The sequence below is a fragment of the Melozone crissalis genome, unplaced genomic scaffold, assembly GCF_028551555.1.
Source record: "Melozone crissalis strain CALT ecotype California unplaced genomic scaffold, PUWL_Pcris_2 ptg000041l_1, whole genome shotgun sequence".
In the NCBI taxonomy this organism is placed as follows: Eukaryota; Metazoa; Chordata; class Aves; order Passeriformes; family Passerellidae; genus Melozone; species Melozone crissalis.
The window spans coordinates 849,427-867,506 of NW_026535819.1; the positions used below are offsets into that span (position 1 = coordinate 849,427).

Genomic DNA, 18,080 nt, shown 5'->3' on the forward strand with positions numbered 1-18,080 from the left:
GGCTCCTGCCCTGTCAGAACCCTCAGGAGGGAGAGAGTTTTCTGGTTTTGTTTTGTTTTTTTTTTCCAGAGATGCAAAAGTTAAATGATATTTAAATACCTTTTTCCTATATTCCTTTTGTTGATGTCTCACGAGCTTCACGCTGTAACTCATGCCTGAAGACACATCATTGTTTTTAAGGTGCAAAAAGCTGCCTGGGAAGTTTGCTCATGTCGGTTCTGTTCCTGAGCTGGTTCCAGCAGGATCCTCCTTGCCCTCTGCCCTGCTCACCTTGAGTGCTGTGGGCAGCACAATGTGAAAAGGCCATGAAGCCGTTAGAGAGCACCCAAAGGAGGCCATGGGGTGGGAAGGGAAGTGTCCTGAGGAGAGATGAGGGTGCTCTGTGGGGTCAGACCTCGCTGGGGGCTGCAGCATGAGGGGAAGCAGAGGGAAGGTGCCAATCTCTGCTCTCGTGGCTGTGACTCAGGGAAGGGGCTGAAGCTGAGTCAGGGACATTGAGGTTGGATATCAGGAAAGGGATTTTCACCCAGGGCAGGGCTGGGCTCTGGAACAGGCTTCCCTGGAAAGTGGGCACAGCATCAGCCCTGCCGGGGTTCAAGAGGCACTGTTGGGACAGTGCTGCAGGCACAGTGGGGTTGTTGGGTGTCCTGTGCAGGGCCAGCATTGCACTCTGCGATCCTGATGGTTCCCTCCCAGCCCGGCACAGTCTGAACCTCTGGTTCTGTTATTGTATGGTTGCATGTCTGCTGTACAGCAGATGGAGAGGGGTGGGTGGTGATAGTGTCTATTACACAGAGCAGTGGTGACTGCAAAACCAGCACTATCTCCTATAAATCTCACAGCTCGTGTAGCTACTGCTTCCAGAAGAGCTCTGTATGCCTTTAGAAGAATCTTTTCTGTGATATTTCTTTCTTTTGGTATGCTTATGCAGGAGAATAAAATGCAGATTATCAATGCAGTTTGATAACCATTTGCTTCTGGTTTCCAAAGCTCCCGTGCCTTCAGAAAGCCCAGAAGGGCAATATACCTTCAGCCCATTTAAGATTTATAAAGTGTGTCAAACGGCTGATATGAAATCGGTTAAACAGATCACTCTTGTGGCTCTCTATTCTTTCTCATCTCAGGTATTTCTGGAGACAAGGTAGAGATAGACCCTGTTACTAATCAGAAGGCCAGCACTAAGTTTTGGATTAAGCAGAAACCCATTTCAATCGATTCTGAACTCCTCTGTGCCTGTGACCTTGCGGAAGAAAAAAGCCCAAGTGAGTAGTCCTTTTTATTTATGTTCTCTCTTCTCTGCCTCCCTGGATGTGCTCCATGTCCAAAGAATTATTGCTACCATGTCCTTTTCTTTCTCTAGGTGTGTTTTTTTCATTACAGGATGTTTTTAATCTGACTCAGTTCTGTTACAGAGAACACAGCATAAACAGACACACATTTTACGAGTGTCCTCTGATGCTGCTCTCAGCTAATGGCATCACTCAGTGTTTCTTGCCCACTGTGCCACCAAGGGAACTCTGGCTCTGCCCAGCTGTCTCCAGCCCTGCAGCACAGCCAGCAAATCCATGTTTCAACATAATGGCAATTCTTGGGCACTTTTTAACTTCCAGGCTGGTTTTAAATGTCTTTGGTGCAACTGAAGATCTCAGACACACAGAGAGTATCAGCTCAGCCTGGATTTGCCCCATTTGCCATGGCTGCAGGGTCACTGGCACTGAAGGTGCCACTCTGGGCATTCCGTTCTGTGGTGGTGACAGGACAGCAGTGACAGCCAGGTCTGGGGACAGGCTGGACATCCCAGCTCAGCCATTGCCCAGAGGTCAGAGCTGGCTCTGTGAGTGCAACTCCAAAAGCAAGGGCTTCTGCTTGTTGTGTCAGGAGAGGAATGAGAGTCTCTGTCTGGAAAAGTTGTTTTAAAAAGCACAGGATGGGCCCTGGGAGAATTGGGCAATGGCTCCCAGTGGGGCCAAAATGGAACCGTCTATGATCAAAAAGTGACTGCAGTTCAAAAGCTCAGATGGATTTTATTGCACTTGTGCCTCTGCAGGGTAGTGAGATGCTGGTATTAAGTACTTATCTGCAAGGTGACAGAGAGGGAGAATTATGTGATACATATTTACAGAGGTAATGATCTGTTGAATTCTCTTGGAAGAGTAAATTTATGGCTGCCACAGATTTTATCAGCAATTATTGAACTATATCCTTCTCCCCTTCATTACCCCTTCCTACTCCATGTTCTTGGCTTAGTCGTTGTCTTCCTTTTCTGTCTCTCCATCAAGATTTCATGGTCCTTGGGTAGGCACAATCCCAAGGAGAAGCTTCCCCAGTGACCTGGCTGTCTGAAACACGTGAGGATTTTGTGTACAGTGCAAGGGGCAGTTTGTGCTGGTAAATCCTGCCACACCTCTGCTCTGTACCCACATTTCTGCAAATGCAGACATTGAGGGGATAAAATGGTGCCCCCAAAACAAGGCTGTACTTGAAAGTCCAGTTGAAACCTGAGGTTTCCACTGCTGTCAACGCACCAGCGACAATCCCTGGACCCCTCGTCCTGCAGGATGGGGCTCTCCAGCCCCAGAGGCAGCACCGCTGCTGTGGGGAGCTCTGTTTGTCCCCAGATCCTGCCAACCCAGGAGTTTCAACCCCCAAACAGAGCCCAGGTGCAGGAGGGCAGTGCCTGCTCATGGGGACCACTGAGTGAAGAATCACAGTGGCTTTGCAGAGGACACTGACAGGTTGGAACCAAGGCAACCATGGCAGTACCGAGGGGCTTATTTGCTCATTTTTGTGTGAACATCTTTAACTTCTCCTACTAAATAATGGTTCAGCACAGTTCCAAAAGGAGAAAATACTTCCTCCTGAAACTGCTGACCTTTTCCCAACTCACTAAAGATGTTCCAAAAGTCATTATTTTAGGCCAGCAGAAAAGACTTTTAGTGTGACATCTCAGAATGATGCATTTTGGGGAACTGAACAGCAGATCAGTATCTCTTGAATTTTAAATGGAAAAAAGTTATTTTAGTAGCATAAAGGAATGAAACTCACTGTATTTCACAAGTTTTGTCTGTGATTTTTATCAGCACTGTGATGTATGTTTGTAGCAGAGTTTACATCAAAAATTATTCCCGGATCTTTCTTGAATGAATTATTGCAAAGAGAGGCTGGGTACAGATAAGGTCTTTGAGTTCTGCAATATATTTTGTTTTCATGTTTTTATCTCTTGTAACACAAACCTGCTCCATCTCCTCTTCCAGAAGTGCTCGTGCTTGTCCCGTTGTGCTGGGCTTGGGATTTGGGGCTGCCTTCCCTCCCCGGGCACCTCAGAGGGGTTGGAACCAGCTGGGCTGGGCTCTGCTGGGCTGGGCTGGGCTGGGCTGGGCTGGGCTGGGCTGGGCTCTGCTGGGCTCTGCTGGGCTGGGCTGGGCTGGGCTGGGCTCTGCTGGGCTCTGCTGGGCTGGGCTGGGCTGGGCTCGGCTGGGCTGGGCTGGGCTGGGCTGGGCTGGGCTGAGCTGGGCTGGGCTGGGCTCTGCTGGGCTCTGCTGGGCTGGGCTGGGCTGGGCTGGGCTGGGCTCTGCTGGGCTGAACTGGGCTGGGCTGGGCTGGGCTGGGCTCTGCTGGGCTGGGCTGGGCTCGGCTGGGCTGGGCTCTGCTGGGCTGGGCTGGGCTGGGCTGGGCTGGGCTCTGCTGGGCTCTGCTGGGCTGGGCTCTGCTGGGCTGGGCTGGGCTCGGCTGGGCTGGGCTGAGCTGGGCTGGGCTGAGCTGGGCTGGGCTGGGCTGGGCTGGGCTGGGCTGGGCTCTGCTGGGCTGGGCTGGGCTGGGCTGGGCTGGGCTGGGCTCTGCTGGGCTCTGCTGGGCTGGGCTGGGCTGGGCTGGGCTGGGCTCGGCTGGGCTGGGCTGGGCTGGGCTGGGCTGGGCTGGGCTGGGCTGAGCTGGGCTGGGCTGGGCTGGGCTCTGCTGGGCTGGGCTGGGCTCTGCTGGGCTGGGCTGGGCTGGGCTGAGCTGGGCTGGGCTGGGCTGGGCTGGGCTGGGCTCTGCTGGGCTGGGCTGGGCTGAGCTGGGCTGGGCTGGGCTGGGCTCTGCTGGGCTCTGTGTGAGGGTGCAGTGGGTGCCTCGTGTTCTTTGCTTGCCCCCGCACTGGCTCCTGCAGGGAAGCTTTGGTGGCACCTGTGTGTGTGTGTGTGTGTGTGTGTCTGTTTGTGTGTCTGTGTCTCTGTGTGTGTGTGTGTGTGTGTGTGTCTGTTTGTGTGTCTGTGTGTCTCTGTGTGTGTGTGTGTGTGTGTGTGTCTGTTTGTGTGTCTGTGTGTCTCTGTGTGTCTGTGTGTGTGTGTGTCTGTTTGTGTGTCTGTGTGTCTCTGTGTGTGTGTGTGTGTGTGTGTGTGTGTGTGTGTCTGTTTGTGTGTCTGTGTGTCTCTGTGTGTGTGTGTGTGTGTGTGTGTCTGTTTGTGTGTCTGTGTGTGTGTGTGTGTGTGTGTGTGTGTGTCTGTCTGTTTGTGTCTCTGTGTGTCTCTGTGTGTCTGTGTGTGTGTGTGTGTGTGTCTGTTTGTGTGTCTGTGTCTCTGTGTGTGTGTGTGTGTCTGTTTGTGTGTCTGTGTGTCTCTGTGTGTGTGTGTGTGTGTGTCTGTGTGTCTCTGTGTCTCTGTGTGTGTGTGTGTGTGTGTGTGTGTGTGTGTCTCTCTGTGTCTGTGTGTGTGTGTGTCTGTTTGTGTGTCTGTGTGTCTCTGTGTGTGTGTGTGTGTGTGTGTGTGTGTGTGTCTCTCTGTGTGTGTGTGTGTGTGTGTGTCTGTTTGTGTGTCTGTGTGTCTCTGTGTGTGTGTGTGTGTGTGTGTGTGTGTGTGTGTGTGTGTCTCTGTGTGTGTGTGTGTGTGTGTGTGTGTGTGTGTGTGTCTGTGTGTCTCTGTGTGTGTGTGTGTGTGTGTGTGTGTGTGTGTGTCTGTGTGTCTCTCTGTGTGTGTGTGTGTGTGTGTGTGTGTGTGTGTCTCTCTGTGTGTCTGTGTGTGTGTGTGTCTGTTTGTGTGTCTGTGTGTCTCTGTGTGTGTGTGTGTGTGTGTGTGTGTGTGTGTCTCTCTGTGTGTCTGTGTGTGTGTGTGTCTGTTTGTGTGTCTGTGTGTCTCTGTGTGTGTGTGTGTGTGTGTGTGTGTGTGTGTCTCTCTGTGTGTGTGTGTGTGTGTGTGTCTGTTTGTGTGTCTGTGTGTCTCTGTGTGTGTGTGTGTGTGTGTGTGTGTGTGTGTGTCTGTGTGTCTCTCTGTGTGTGTGTGTGTGTGTGTGTGTCTGTTTGTGTGTCTGTGTGTCTCTGTGTGTGTGTGTGTGTCTGTGTGTCTCTGTGTCTCTGTGTGTGTGTGTGTGTGTGTGTGAAAGGGCTCAGCAGCCTCAGAGCTGACGTGCCGGGGATGTTGATGGACAGCTCGCAGCTGTTTTGGACAGGCTGAGTTTTCCTGTGCTGAGAGTTCACAGAACTCAGAGCTGCCTTCAGTGAGGGCAGAAAATGAGAACAGAAAGCTCTGGCATCTCATTTGCCATTAGTGGGGGGATTGTAGGCAGGGATGGCTGATGATTTTTGTTTGCCCTTGTAGTAGCCCTGGGTCAGAATTTGAAGTTTTATTTGTAAATTAAATCAGACTCCCTGGATTTAGACTGAGGGGAGAGTTAATGGCCCTGCTGGCTTGCTTCGATGCCATTAGAACCTGACAACACTGGGCACGAACATCTTCTTTAAATCAGGTTCAGCCTGATTATCATGAGAGATTCTGAATGTTTTGAGTCTTGAAAGGAAGCATCCTATCATGGAAAAATAAGATTTAAGCCTTAATAAAGTAGTTGTCATTTTTATAGCTGAAAAGAGCTTTGTATCTCAATTAAGTGTACATAATATAAAGTCTTAAGGAAGCAACATAATACGTTTAATACAATTATATCCCTTTGCAATAGTGTAATTTAAAGGAAATCTGATTCTGGTAATGTCTCTTACATTACTTGGACAGGGGAGAAACTTCAGTGTCACTGCCCACTGCCGTGTGCGGTGCTCTGTGGCCCGAGTGGCCCTGATGGATGCCCGGGGCTGCTGGGCACAGCTGAGCTGGGCAGGGAGTGCAGAGCCCAGGGCAGCCCCTGTGCCACCACACCTGATCAGAGCCTGCCCAGGGCTCTTCCAGGCAGCTGTGCTTCACAGGAGCTGCAGAAATTGGATTTATTTGATAATTTACTTGAAACACTGAAGCAACATTCTCTGTGATCCTTTATCTGCCTTTTTTTTTTGTTTTCATGAAGCAGAGACATCTCAGTTGCTTTGTCAAAATACCCTGGGTATGAAGGTAAGTGTAAACAAAGGTGTTCCGTAGGTCACGGAGTACATGGGTAACTTCAGTTTGTAATTTAATTGCCCGCTTTGCACCCTGCAGCTGAAGATTTCCTTTAAATTCTGATTCCATTGTTGCACTGGGGCTTAACAGAGTGTTAACCTGGTAATAGGCACAGGGCCTCCCCATTATATGTCTCGCTATCGAGCGGTTCTGCATGACTAGTTAAAAAAGATGGCAAGAAGATTAATGAAAGCTGCGAGTCCAGAAGGGGGGCAGGTACCTCGGTGAGACTTCCAGCGAGGAGATATTAGAGCTGAACCAGAGCTCGGCTTTTTCTTTATCCCGTGACCTCTGAACCTGCCTTACTGTCGGGAGCTGCCAGCCGAGCTGACGTTTTGATTGATGTTGCTACACGAGTCAGTCTTTCCCATTGAATTCCACATCTGCACGAAAATAGCTTTTCCAGCAGTATTCACCCTGGCTGCAAGTGATGGCCATGCCTGAACCCCCCTTATGTAGTTTTCATTTAAAGCTAAAGGTGTTTGATGTTTTAATTCAGTCCAGTTTCTCTTGATTATGCACATTGGGCGGTACTAATTTAATGAATTCGTTGTTGGGTTGTGGAAGGGCTGAAAATACCCAGGAAGTGCTGGGAGGGCATTGGGTTCCTGCATCTCTGGGGGCTCAAACACAGCTGCTGCAGGTTTGCTCAGAGCCTGCAGTGGGGCCAGAGCAGAGGCAGAGTGTGCTCTGCAATTGATGCACAAAATACCACAATATTATGGTTCCTGATATCCCTGCTCCTGCAGCGGAGCAAGAAGTAACACAGTAAAATTCCCACTCAACAGGAGACTAGTCACAGGTTCTGACCAGAAGGTAAAAAACAGGTTCAGCAGAGAAAACGTTCCCAAACTTCAGGCTAGGAGTGAAAGGAGCACGCGAGTGTGGAGCAGAAGGGCAGAGCCCAGCCCTGGGCACGCTGAGCAGGCAGGGCCGGCAGCGGGCACAGATGGCTCCTGTGCCCGGTGGGCTCGGGCCGTGCCAGGGCAGCGCTCAGCAGCGCTGTCCCTGCAGAGAAGGGCTGGCAGCGAGGTCCCCAGGCCTGGCAGGGGCACGAGCAGCCGGGCACCGCAGTGCTGATTAACTGCAGCCCCTCCAACAGCCGCTCATAAAAGTTCTCCTGAGCGCAATCAGGAGCGCGCATTGCCTCATCCTTTTAACAAATCTGTTTTGTAGCCCTATTAAAAGGGGTCTTCATCTATCCTGTCAAAGCTATTCTGCTGGGGTTTTTTAGTTTAATTACACTATCCAATTAAAACTCCTCGCTGCATTTTGATTCGCCTCTCCTCGGGCCTGAGTGGATGTGACATTTACAAGGCTCGCCTCTCCGGCAGACAATGCGTGATTGATGAGGTGCAGACGCAGTGGAGGAGCCCATTGCCATGTGGAAACACTGCATTTTGATTTATTTATCTTTTTTCCCCAAATAAGGTTGCTGGTAAAGAGGTTTTGGGCAACCCCGAGTCGCACCTCAATTTTCAGCATTTTTGCAAAAATCTTTATTAGTATTGTGCCTCTGATAATAATTTAAAGAAACAGAAGGCTTTGAGGGAAAATAATCCAGATGTGTGAATAGTTGCCACAGTTTGACACAAAAGTGGGTGTGTGCTGCACTTTAATTGCAGCTCTGTTTTCAAGACATCTGGACCCACGTCACCCTCTAATAGCAATGCTGAGTAGCAAGCCTACAGTGGAACATAAAGGGTTGGAGGAAAAGAGATCATGGAATATGCTGCTGCCTGAGAGAATGGGGCGAGCCAGCTGGACCACAGCTGCTGGTTTTTTCCTTAAGAGTCTTATCATTTGTTCCCACTTAAGTACTGCCCTGGTTTGAGGAGATCCCCCTCGGGTTCATGGTGGGCAGCCTGAACCATCCGTGACTCCGCTGGCATCAGTGGGGTGAGGATTGCACCCAGAACTGGCTGCTCTCACTGCCTCTAACTCATGTGCCTCTGGGATAAATATCCCTTGCATGGAATGGGATTAACCCCACCTGAACACCCAGGCCCACATCCCTGTTCTGTCTGTCCCTCGCAGAGCTCGGTGCCACATCTGGATAATCCAGCTGTGGCTGCAACTTGTGACCTCCCCTGTGGAGTTGTTTTGGTTACCAGAGGGTGTCAGGAAGGGTGTTGGATGTTTTTTAACCCTAATGCAATTCTTGCAGCTTTGTAGACCCTTCAGGCCTCCCTCCAGGGTCACAGCATCATTGCTGGGGTATCACAGGAGGGTTTCAGACAGCTGAGCCCTTCCCCAGTGCTTTGGGTGAAATGCAGCCGTGGCTGCAGAGCAGAGCCTCCCCCAGCTCGTGCAGGCTTGGAGGAAATGTGTCTTTGTACGGAGGTATTGCTGATGTGTGTTTTGCTATCCTCATTCCTTGCCTTTGACTGGTGTATTTCTAACCCTCCTGCATCCTTTCTGGGCCCATGGGAGGAGATTTCAGGGTCTGAGCCTGTTGAGGTCACAGTTTCTGAAGCAGTGAGAATCAGTGATGTCAAACGATGTCCATAAGTGCTTTGTTCTTCAGAGAGTCCTTCTCCAGCTATTTATTCCACTAATAACTCTTAATTGTTGACTTCTGCCTTATGGACCTGTAATGACAAAGCAATCATCAAGGTATATTGAAAAATTAACATAAATTTGCATTTCTAGTGTTTGTTTGTTTTCTGCTTTGTCCAATTCATGAATATTCTTTTCATCCTCTGTCTAATTAGTGATTTAATTCCGTTCTGTTTAAAGAGCTGGCAAAGGATAAGGACTGAATTGTGGGGTGGGAGGGAAAGAAGAGAAACTTTCTAGTCTTGGCAGATTCAGTAAAAAAATTATCTTCTGCAAATTCATATCCTTGTTTTCCAAGCAAAAAAAATCTATCTTTTGGACTTTGATAAAAAGAGTTTATTACTTAGATTAGAGTGATTATTTTTCTACCTGTGTCAGGTGCAGCGTGGGGCCCACCAAGGGCTTGGATGTTTTCCCAAGATTGCAGGAATTAGCACAAGATTTACTGTTGCCCGTACAAGCACATTCTGGTGGGTGGTTGTGGAGCTGTAGTCCCACAGGGTTTCGGGGGGCTGTGTGTGGCTGTGGGGCCGTGGGGAGCTGGGGCTGGCGTGCAGGAGGAGCTGCAGAGCCCCGGGAGGGCCAGCAGAGCCGGAGCTGCAGCGCTGCAGGGCCTCTTCCCTCGCCTCGTTGGCAGTGCAGTGGTGCTAAAAATCAGAGATGGGCTGAGCAGCTGAACGTGAGACGTGGTGCTGAAGGAGTCAATGAGCTCTCCTTGGTGAATTCCCAGTGAATTAGCATCCTGCCCTTCCGTCTGTGGGCTCCTCTCCAGGAGTAACCACACAGGAACCCATTAGTGCTGGGCTGGGGAGATTTATCAGCGCCCGGAGCCGAGGGGCAGCAGGGGGAGAGGCTGCTCTGCTGTGGGGCCGTGGCACGGCTGGGGCTCGGGGGGCACCGGGGACATTGGCACGGGACCCCTTGGCTGTGCTGGGCTCGGCGTGGGCTGCGCCTACCCCGTGACAAAAGCTGCTGAGTTTCTGTCGTTCCTTTTGCTTTCCATAACACTTTTGACAGACAAACATAGTCAGGAATAACGTGGATTTTCTGTTGCTGTGCAGCTGATTGATCCTGATTGCGGGGCACTGAGGTTCCCTGCAAACACCCAGCCACTGGTGGTGTGGAGTGATGGTAGCAGCTGTTGTGCAGCATCTGCATTTGCTTTAAATCCCCCATCACGTGCAGCAGGAGCCACTCGAGCTGCTGCTGTTTGTTACCAGATCCTCTCACACGGAAACATCAAACCATGGAAGCTCCTATTGATCTCAGAATTGTCAGGGGTGGTGCTCTATTGGAAAGAGGTACATCACATATTTAAGCACTCTTGGAAATGGAAATCAATCTCACAATTCGTAAATTCCATCTGGCTAGAAGAGTAGCAGAGCAAAGTGCCAGTTAGGATTTCAGTGCACTCATATTTCATGCTGTAAGTAGTGTGTTGTGGACTTGGAGCCCATAAACATGATGCTGTAATGGGGCTTTCTAAGGAAAAGTCTTCTTGGCTTCTTTCCACTGGGTCCCCAGTCCCGGCAGCAGGGGCTGTGAGCTCTGCAGGGTTTGGCATCGGTGCCAGGGCCCCTGCAGAGCCACGCTGTGCCAGTGGCCTGCTGGGCAGGCCCAGAGCAGCCTCTGTGCCCGGGGGAGCAGGAGCTGTGCCCTTGGCAGGGCTGTGCTGGGCAGGGCGGTGCCCCGGGGACACGTGGTGGCACCGCGGCACAGGGCCGGGCTGGGATCCCCGGGAGCAGGAACACCTGGAGAGGTTTGGTCTTGATCCACAGCAAGAATTACCCAGAATTTCCTAACCCCAAAATGCAGCAGCTCATTGGGGTCCTCTGACCCTGTTTTGTGCCAATTTCTGATCAGCAGTGTGGGATGTTCAATGTCCAAGGAGAGTGGTGGGAGCTGGTGGAGCACGGTGCTGTGTCCCAGCCCCAGGGTGGTGCACTGGCACTTTTGGAATCATTAAGATGCTGTGTTCCAGGCAAAGCTGCATGCATTAACATGCTGATGAGCTCCCAGCTTGGAATTCCGCATTTTTAGTACCACTGAGGCATCATTTGTCAAATGATTTAAAGGGTTGGGTTTTTATTATTATTATTAGCCAATTTTTCAATACAGAATTTATATTCCAGATTAGTGCATCATAATGGTGTTTAATTAACATGCCACAATAAAATACTTGCATCTCAAATTTCCTGGCCACCAATCTGAGCATATATCAGTCACTTTTTGGAAATCTGGAGAATTAGATAATGTAAATAAGATTTCCAATTAGCTTTCCTGCAGGAAAGACCTGGATTTACAGTAATGTGGCTGTTACTTTATGGATTGCTAACTTTGACTGTTGAACAGAATAAATTAGAAAACCGTTGGAAAAGTATCATGTATAGAATACATTTAATTTTAATTTTGAAGCCATCAGCATCCATACAAGTGAAGGATATTTTTGCCTTCCTTTGTGTTCCACGTCAGACCTTTGTGTCTAAGTCGTTCCTGCTGGCACTGCATGTCGGAATGCAGGGCTGCCATCCCAGGGCAGCCACAGGGCCAGCACGTGGAACCTCTGTTTGGGACAGAGGCCCGAGTGCCAGGAAGGTGCCAGCAGGTCACAGTTAGAGTTTAATTTGATTTTCCTTGGTGTGGGAAGGGCCATCCCAGCCCTGAGCGGGGTTGGTGGTGGCACAGCCGCGTCCCTCGGTGCCCTGTGCTTGGTGCCGCTCCCGTGGTCACCAGCAGCTGGCTGGGCTCACGTGGTGTTTGGGGTGTTTTGGGAGGAGGGTTTGGAGTGCTGGCTCTGGGATTAATTGCCATTTTCTGTTCAGTACAACCCTCCTCCCACGCTCAGCCCCGTCGCGGTGCCGGGGCTGCAGCGCCGTCGCGGCCGAGCAGAGCTAACCAGCCATTTGATGGATTTTTGCATTTCCTGCAGTGGGGATGTGATGGGAAAAGGAACTTTATTGACTGGAGTTCAGCTGCTCCTGTAAGCCACCACTTGCCTTAAATTGAAATGACATGAGAAGCCTGTCAGCATTTCATTGCTTCCTTCTGTCGTGCTGATGGTACGCTGAGATCACCATCTGTGGTTTTCTTCTGTCAGGCAACGAGCTCTGCTCAAACTTTACAGGAATATTCTAAGCAGTTTTTTTCTTATCTTTGCAGGTCATGCAATATTTAAACTTACATATCTAAGCAATCATGACTACAAACACCTTTACTTTGAATCAGATGCTGCTACTGTCAATGAAATCGTACTGAAGGTGAGTATTAAATTTTAACGTGACCCAAAATCCGGGTGTTTTACCACTTGTTAGACATGTGAGTATTCAGGAGGCTCTGGAAGCACACGAGGGTGCAGTGCCTGAGGACCACTGGGGTGTGTTTAACCCGTCAGGATGGCTGCTCCATGCCTGTTGTTTTATTCATCCTTCCAACAGCCACGCAGCCACTGCCTGTCTGTGTGTAGCATTTCCTTTTGTGCTTTTTTCTAGTTAATAGAGACACCATTTTCTGTGGAATTTTATTGGAAACTACCAGATTTTATTGTGTCCAGGTAGTTTCCACCTTTGGACACGTGGTCAGCAGCCCCGTGCCGTGCAGGGCTTGGTGCTCCTGGCCCTCACAGCTCTGGTGTCCCCACACTGCTCACAGGGGCTTCTCTACCTGATCCTCTCCCTGGACTGTTTGCTTTCCTCGGGGCAAACATAGACACAAACTCCCTTGCTTTGGGAAACAAATTTTTGTTACACTCTTGAAAAATTAAATGGAATTTTCCACAAGTTCATCTTTCGTAGCAAGTCAAAACTCAAAAGCAGTAATTTTGGCAAACCATCTGTTATGTTTGCTTTTATTGGCTGTGTGGAGTTTAGAGGATTGTTAAACAACTGACGTGCGATAAAATAACTTTTATTCATCACACAGGAGGTCAGAGTGTTTGAGGGGTTTCTGCTCTGTGAGCTGTTAGGCCAATTCTTCTGGTCCCACTTTACCTTAGATCAGCTATTGCAGTCCCAAGCACTTAGAATCATGGAATCATAGAATCATTAAGGCTGGAAAAGACCCCCAAGGTCATCAAGTCCAACCTTTGCCCAAGTACCCCCATGCCACATCTCCCCCTTCCACTCATCCCAGTCTGGTCATAAACAAAGGCTAAAAAAGTGGTTTACTGTCAATAACATGAATATTCGAGAGAGAAATAATATTGAGCAGTACTTTTTTCCCCAAGTTGCAGTTTGTTTATATAGAACATTCTCTGGTTTCATGCACAAGTCACTGTTTTGTTTTCAATTCCATCAGCATTAGGGAGCGCAGAAAAATCAGACTTTTCAAATTAGGCTTTTTAGATGATCAAGTGAGAAGGACTGAGACTTTATTGACCATGAAAATTCCCTATATTTTTATGCCTTAAGCTGTAATATGCAATGAAAGTGAAACACTCTATAGTGCATAAAATTGTGCAAGTTTTAAGCCACAGCATATTAACCAGCTAATGACAGACCAAAGGGCATTTTTATCTTTTTGATTCTTGCATTAACCTTCCATTAAAATTATCTCTAAGATTATCACAAAGCATTGGAGATAATAAATTTAGGGAGTAGCAGGCTTGTTAAATATCATTTTAAAATGCTTTCATCAAGTAAAATGTGCCAAAACAGAGGGAAACTCTGAGATTAGCTGAGTATGCAAACATCATAATGGAAGAATTCTTTTTACTGAGGCTGATAAGGTCCTTTATTGATGCTCATTGCTGGTTGTGCCAGCACTGGGGGGTCTGCACAGCTCCCTGCCCTCCCCAGAGGTTTGGGTGGCCCAGGGTGGCACCGGAGGACAGCCCAGGGCTCTGCTGGCCCTCTGGGCTCCCTGTGCCATCACCCTGCTGAGGGGGTGGGCTGGGGGTCCCTGCCCACCCCGGGCTGTCCCCAGCCTCCCCAGGTGACATTAACACCACTGGTGTCTTGCAGGTTAACTATATTCTAGAGTCGCGAGCAAGCACAGCCAGAGCAGACTATTTCGCTCAGAAACAAAGAAAGCTGAGCAGGAGAACGAGCTTTAGCTTCCAGAAGGAGAAGAAGTCGGGGCAGCAGTGAGCGGGCAGAGCTGCGCGCGGCGCTGGAGCCGCTCCGCCCGCCCGGGCCCGGGGCCGCCGCTCCTGGAGCGCGGGCCTCCCGTCCCTCGCGGTGCCGGGCCGGCCCTCCTCGGCGCGGGGAGCTCCCCTGCGACAGACACAAAGAGCCATATCAGCCGGAAAGAAGACTGTTACGCTTCAGGTTCCTTTGATTAGAAATAAGAGAATGACGTAGACTGGCATCATTTAATTACTGTGTTATGTACAATCACGAGAAGAGATGTGATTACATATTATTTCACAGCCTGGTTAAAATAAATTATATACATCTGTAATCCACCCACGTACACGCAGGTATTGCTTGTGACATGATCAAATTTCTAAAAACAAAATGTAGGACAAATGTATCCATTTTTACTATTAATAAACAGATGTAATCTTTTTCAAGGTCCATATGATGCACAGTTCTTTTGGGGGGAGGCTGCAGTCCCAGATGGCTTCACTTCTGTTGCTGAAGTGCAGGAGGCATCCGTGAGCCAGGAACAGCAGCCGTGGCAGGGGAGCGCTTAGCGAGGGAGCCCTGAGACAGTCCAGTCTGTTGTGTTTGTTTTGTTCAAAAATATTTTATTTAACTGTGCTTTTCAGCTTTGCAAATGCTTTATTGGAAGTTCCTTGCTGAAGGCAGCACGGTGGTTGGAGATCCACATCTTGGAGGTGGAGAGGAGAATCCTCCTGCCCGGGACCCTCAGCTGCTGCCACCCTGGGGCTGGCACATCCGCTGGGGCACCTTGTCCCTGGGCACTCAGAAATGCCTTCACTTCTCTCAATATTATTCTTTAACAACAAAAATTAAGACCTACTTTGTACTGGGATTTGTAACTACCTTGGCCTTGTTCATCCTTAACACATCAGGGACCACGGGAATGGATGCTGGCACCCAGAGCCGCATTGTTGGTTGAATTCACCAGAGGTGTCTTTCTCCAGCTCACTGGAGCTCTGCACACGCTATCCTAGAACTGCCCTGGTGCCCCACGGGGCTGGGGGCAGCTCCCTGGGCTCTGCCCACCCTCTGCCAGCCTCCCACCTTGCTTTTGTACAGAGAAAACTTCCTGAGCCTTAACACAGCGCGGGGCAGCCCCGGGCAGAGGGAGGGCCTGGGTCTCACCTGTTGTGTTTCTGTTCTGGGTTTGCTTGGCCCTGCACCACCGAGGCCAGGCCTCCCTGTACAGTCTTCCGTGATATCTGCAAAACAAGAGAAACAATATTTTATAGTATTCTATTAATTTTTTTAATATTTTCTATGTGCAAATGCAGCACAGATACAATGGGAAAAGCCCCTTCGATGTAAATGACTCTTTTAACCGACTCTGTGAAATATTTAACATTAAAGTTGCTCTGTGAATGTTCTTTGGCCACCCAGTTTCAATTCTTTTTAACTGAACTGAAAAATTGCCTATTTGGTACCATAATCTTCAGCAATCTCCTGTTTCCATGGCCATAGTGCTGTTGCCACCCCCTCACGTGTATTTGTTATCAGATCAGCAGGGATTCAGCATGTGCAAGTTTGCTCTCAGGAGAGCCTAAAAATGTCACCCAATAACACCTCTGCTGTCCGTGACATTGTGGCAGAGTCCCTTGCCCAGACCAGCTGTGCTCACAGCCTCCTGCCAGTCGCCTTCCTGCTCCTGGTGTGGGTGTCCTGAGACCCAGGCAGAGATGGACAGACAGAGGCTGCTCCAAGGCTGGGTGAGGAGCAGGGAGATTTGGAGCCCAAAGTGAGTTTATTTGCTCCAAAAGAGCCACCGACCAATTTGCTTCCAAAGGTCAGATTCAGTTTAATACATGGCCCGCAGGAAACCTTCCTTAAACCCTGGAAAGGTGCAGCTTTCCAGGAGCTGAGCGTCCCTCCCCAGCAGAGGCATTGCTGCTGCCCAGCGCCCCGAAGGAGTTAAATCAGGCTCGTGGCTGCAGAGTGTGCACAGCTGAGCACGGAGCCATCGCGGGCTGGTCTTTCCCCGGTAGCTGTAGATGTAATTGAGTCAGATGGGCATTCAACTGGGTCAGCAAGGCAAGCTGTTCCCCCATCCTGCTACCAGAGAGCAGAGCGCGGCTCCCCTGCGCACGCAGGCAGCTGCTGCAGGCACCAGAGATCCCCTCGTTCCCCCTGACTCCTGCTGGCACAGGGCTCCTGTCCACAGGGACAATTCCCCTCCACCTCCTCGGCTCTGTCAGAGCACAGGAGAGCACCAGAGAGAGACCTTTGAGCAGGGGACACCCAGGGCACCCTGGCACGAGCTGGCACCCAAGGGCAGAGCGCTGGGTGCTCTCCCTGGGCTCTGCAGGGCTTTGCCAGGAGCTCCCAAAGCACCGATTCCAGCCAGAATTACCTTTGGTTTTGGGTTGGCAGGAGTCTGGTGCATCCCTGGGTTTTGCTGCTGCCCCTCAGGGGGGGCTGAGACCTGGCACCAGGACAAGCAAGCGAAACCCATGGCACAGCCGTGGGTGCAGCCCTGAGATTAATGGGGGGAGTTATTTATGGAGACATGTTTGTAATGGGCCCATGAATCCATGGAAATGCGCTGCTGTGGCGGCGGGTGGGGCTGGGTGCTGCTGTGCAGCTGAAATTAATGCCCCTTAAATCACAGCCAGCACAGCCACCCCGAGCAGCACTGGGACAAGGACACAGACAACAGGGACACAGAGGGCACAGGAGCACAGCTGGGCCAGCAGGAGCGTGCCCTGGCCAGGTGTGCTCCCTGCATCGCTGCCGTGACCATGGAGAGCTCAGGGTCACCAAGAACTGGGCACAAGGAGGGCTGGCCCTGGCACAGCCCCTGCTGCTGCTCCTCTGCGTGAAGGGTTAAGCACTGTCATGTTTTATTCTCCCCACACACCTCTGCTTAAATGCAAAAAGGGAAAAAAATCTCAACAGGGTGTTGTTCACTCTAAAAACCCTAAGCATGATTTGTGAACTCTCACAGCCTGGGTAATCTCATCAGAGTAATGGGATTATATTTCAAATCACCATGGCCTGTTCATTACACATTTAAACTCCTTTGACAGAGGAAAAGTTAAATAAAATGTGTGCGTCAGCCCTGGTTGACTTTCCCAGTTCTCTTTCTTGATTAGACAAACAGATGCTGAGCTCCAAAATGAAAAAATAATGTGCTCATTTATTCATTTTTCTGACAAGTCACAATAGATTTTTAACTACAAATGAGCCCCCTGCCCAGGTGGGAGCGCGGGGCCCGCGTGTGCCGTAATGGGCTGGGAGCTGGTGGCAGGGCTGGAATGGGGCACAAGTGGTCATTTCCAGGCTGGGAGCGTGGGGACACGGCCACGATTCCCCCGCCACTGCCGCTGCCACCACTGCAGGGCGGATTGCTGCCAGGAGCTGGAATTCCACTCCACAGCCACAGCCTGGCCCAGCCCCAGCACCCTCCGAGCTCTGGCACCTCCTTCTGCTCTGCTCACCCGGGCTGGAGCACAGCCCAGGGACAGGGCCAGGGCTGCTGGGGTGCCAGGGCTGCTGGGGTGCCAGGGCCATGGGGACAGCTGTGGTGAGGCTGTGGGGATGGATATGGTGTGGCCATGGGGATGGGTGTGGTGTGGCCATGGGGACAGCCATGATGTGGCCATGGGGACAGCCATGGTGTGGCCATGGGAATGATGTGGTGTGGCCATGGGGACAGCCATGGTGTGGCCATGGGGACAGCCGTGGTGTGGCCATGGGAATGATGTGGTGTGGCCATGGGGACAGCCATGGCATGGCCATGGGGACAGCCATGGTGTGGCCATGGGGACAGCCATGGTGTGGGCACAGGGATGGCCATGGTGTGGCCATGGGGATGGTGTGGTGTGGCCATGGGGACAGCCGTGGTGTGGCCATGGGGACAGCCATGGTGTGGGCACAGGGATGGCCATGGTGTGGCCATGGGGATGGCCGTGGTGTGGCCATGGGGACAGCCATGGTGTGGGCACAGGGATGGCCATGGTGTGGCCATGGGGATGGCCATGGTGTGGGCACGCTGAGCACTGCCAGCCACTGGCACGTACCTGCTCAGGGCACTGGAGCTCCCAGCTCCTCTCACGATGTCGCTGCT

General features: G+C 50.8%; 1 protein-coding gene across 4 annotated transcripts in view; it reads left to right on the forward strand.

Moving 5' to 3' along the window:
* The window catches only part of MAPKAP1 (MAPK associated protein 1), an 82,494-nt gene extending 68,469 nt beyond the window's left edge, over positions 1-14,025 (forward strand). For all 4 annotated transcript variants that reach the window (XM_054284318.1, XM_054284317.1, XM_054284320.1 and 1 more), the window contains 3 exons: positions 1,125-1,262; positions 12,075-12,172; positions 13,874-14,025. In XM_054284318.1, coding sequence (XP_054140293.1) covers positions 1,125-1,262; positions 12,075-12,172; positions 13,874-13,999 — 362 coding nt within the window. In that variant the 3' untranslated portion in view covers positions 14,000-14,025. The remainder of the gene's footprint in view (positions 1-1,124; positions 1,263-12,074; positions 12,173-13,873) is intronic.
* The last annotated feature ends 4,055 nt before the right edge of the window (positions 14,026-18,080 follow it).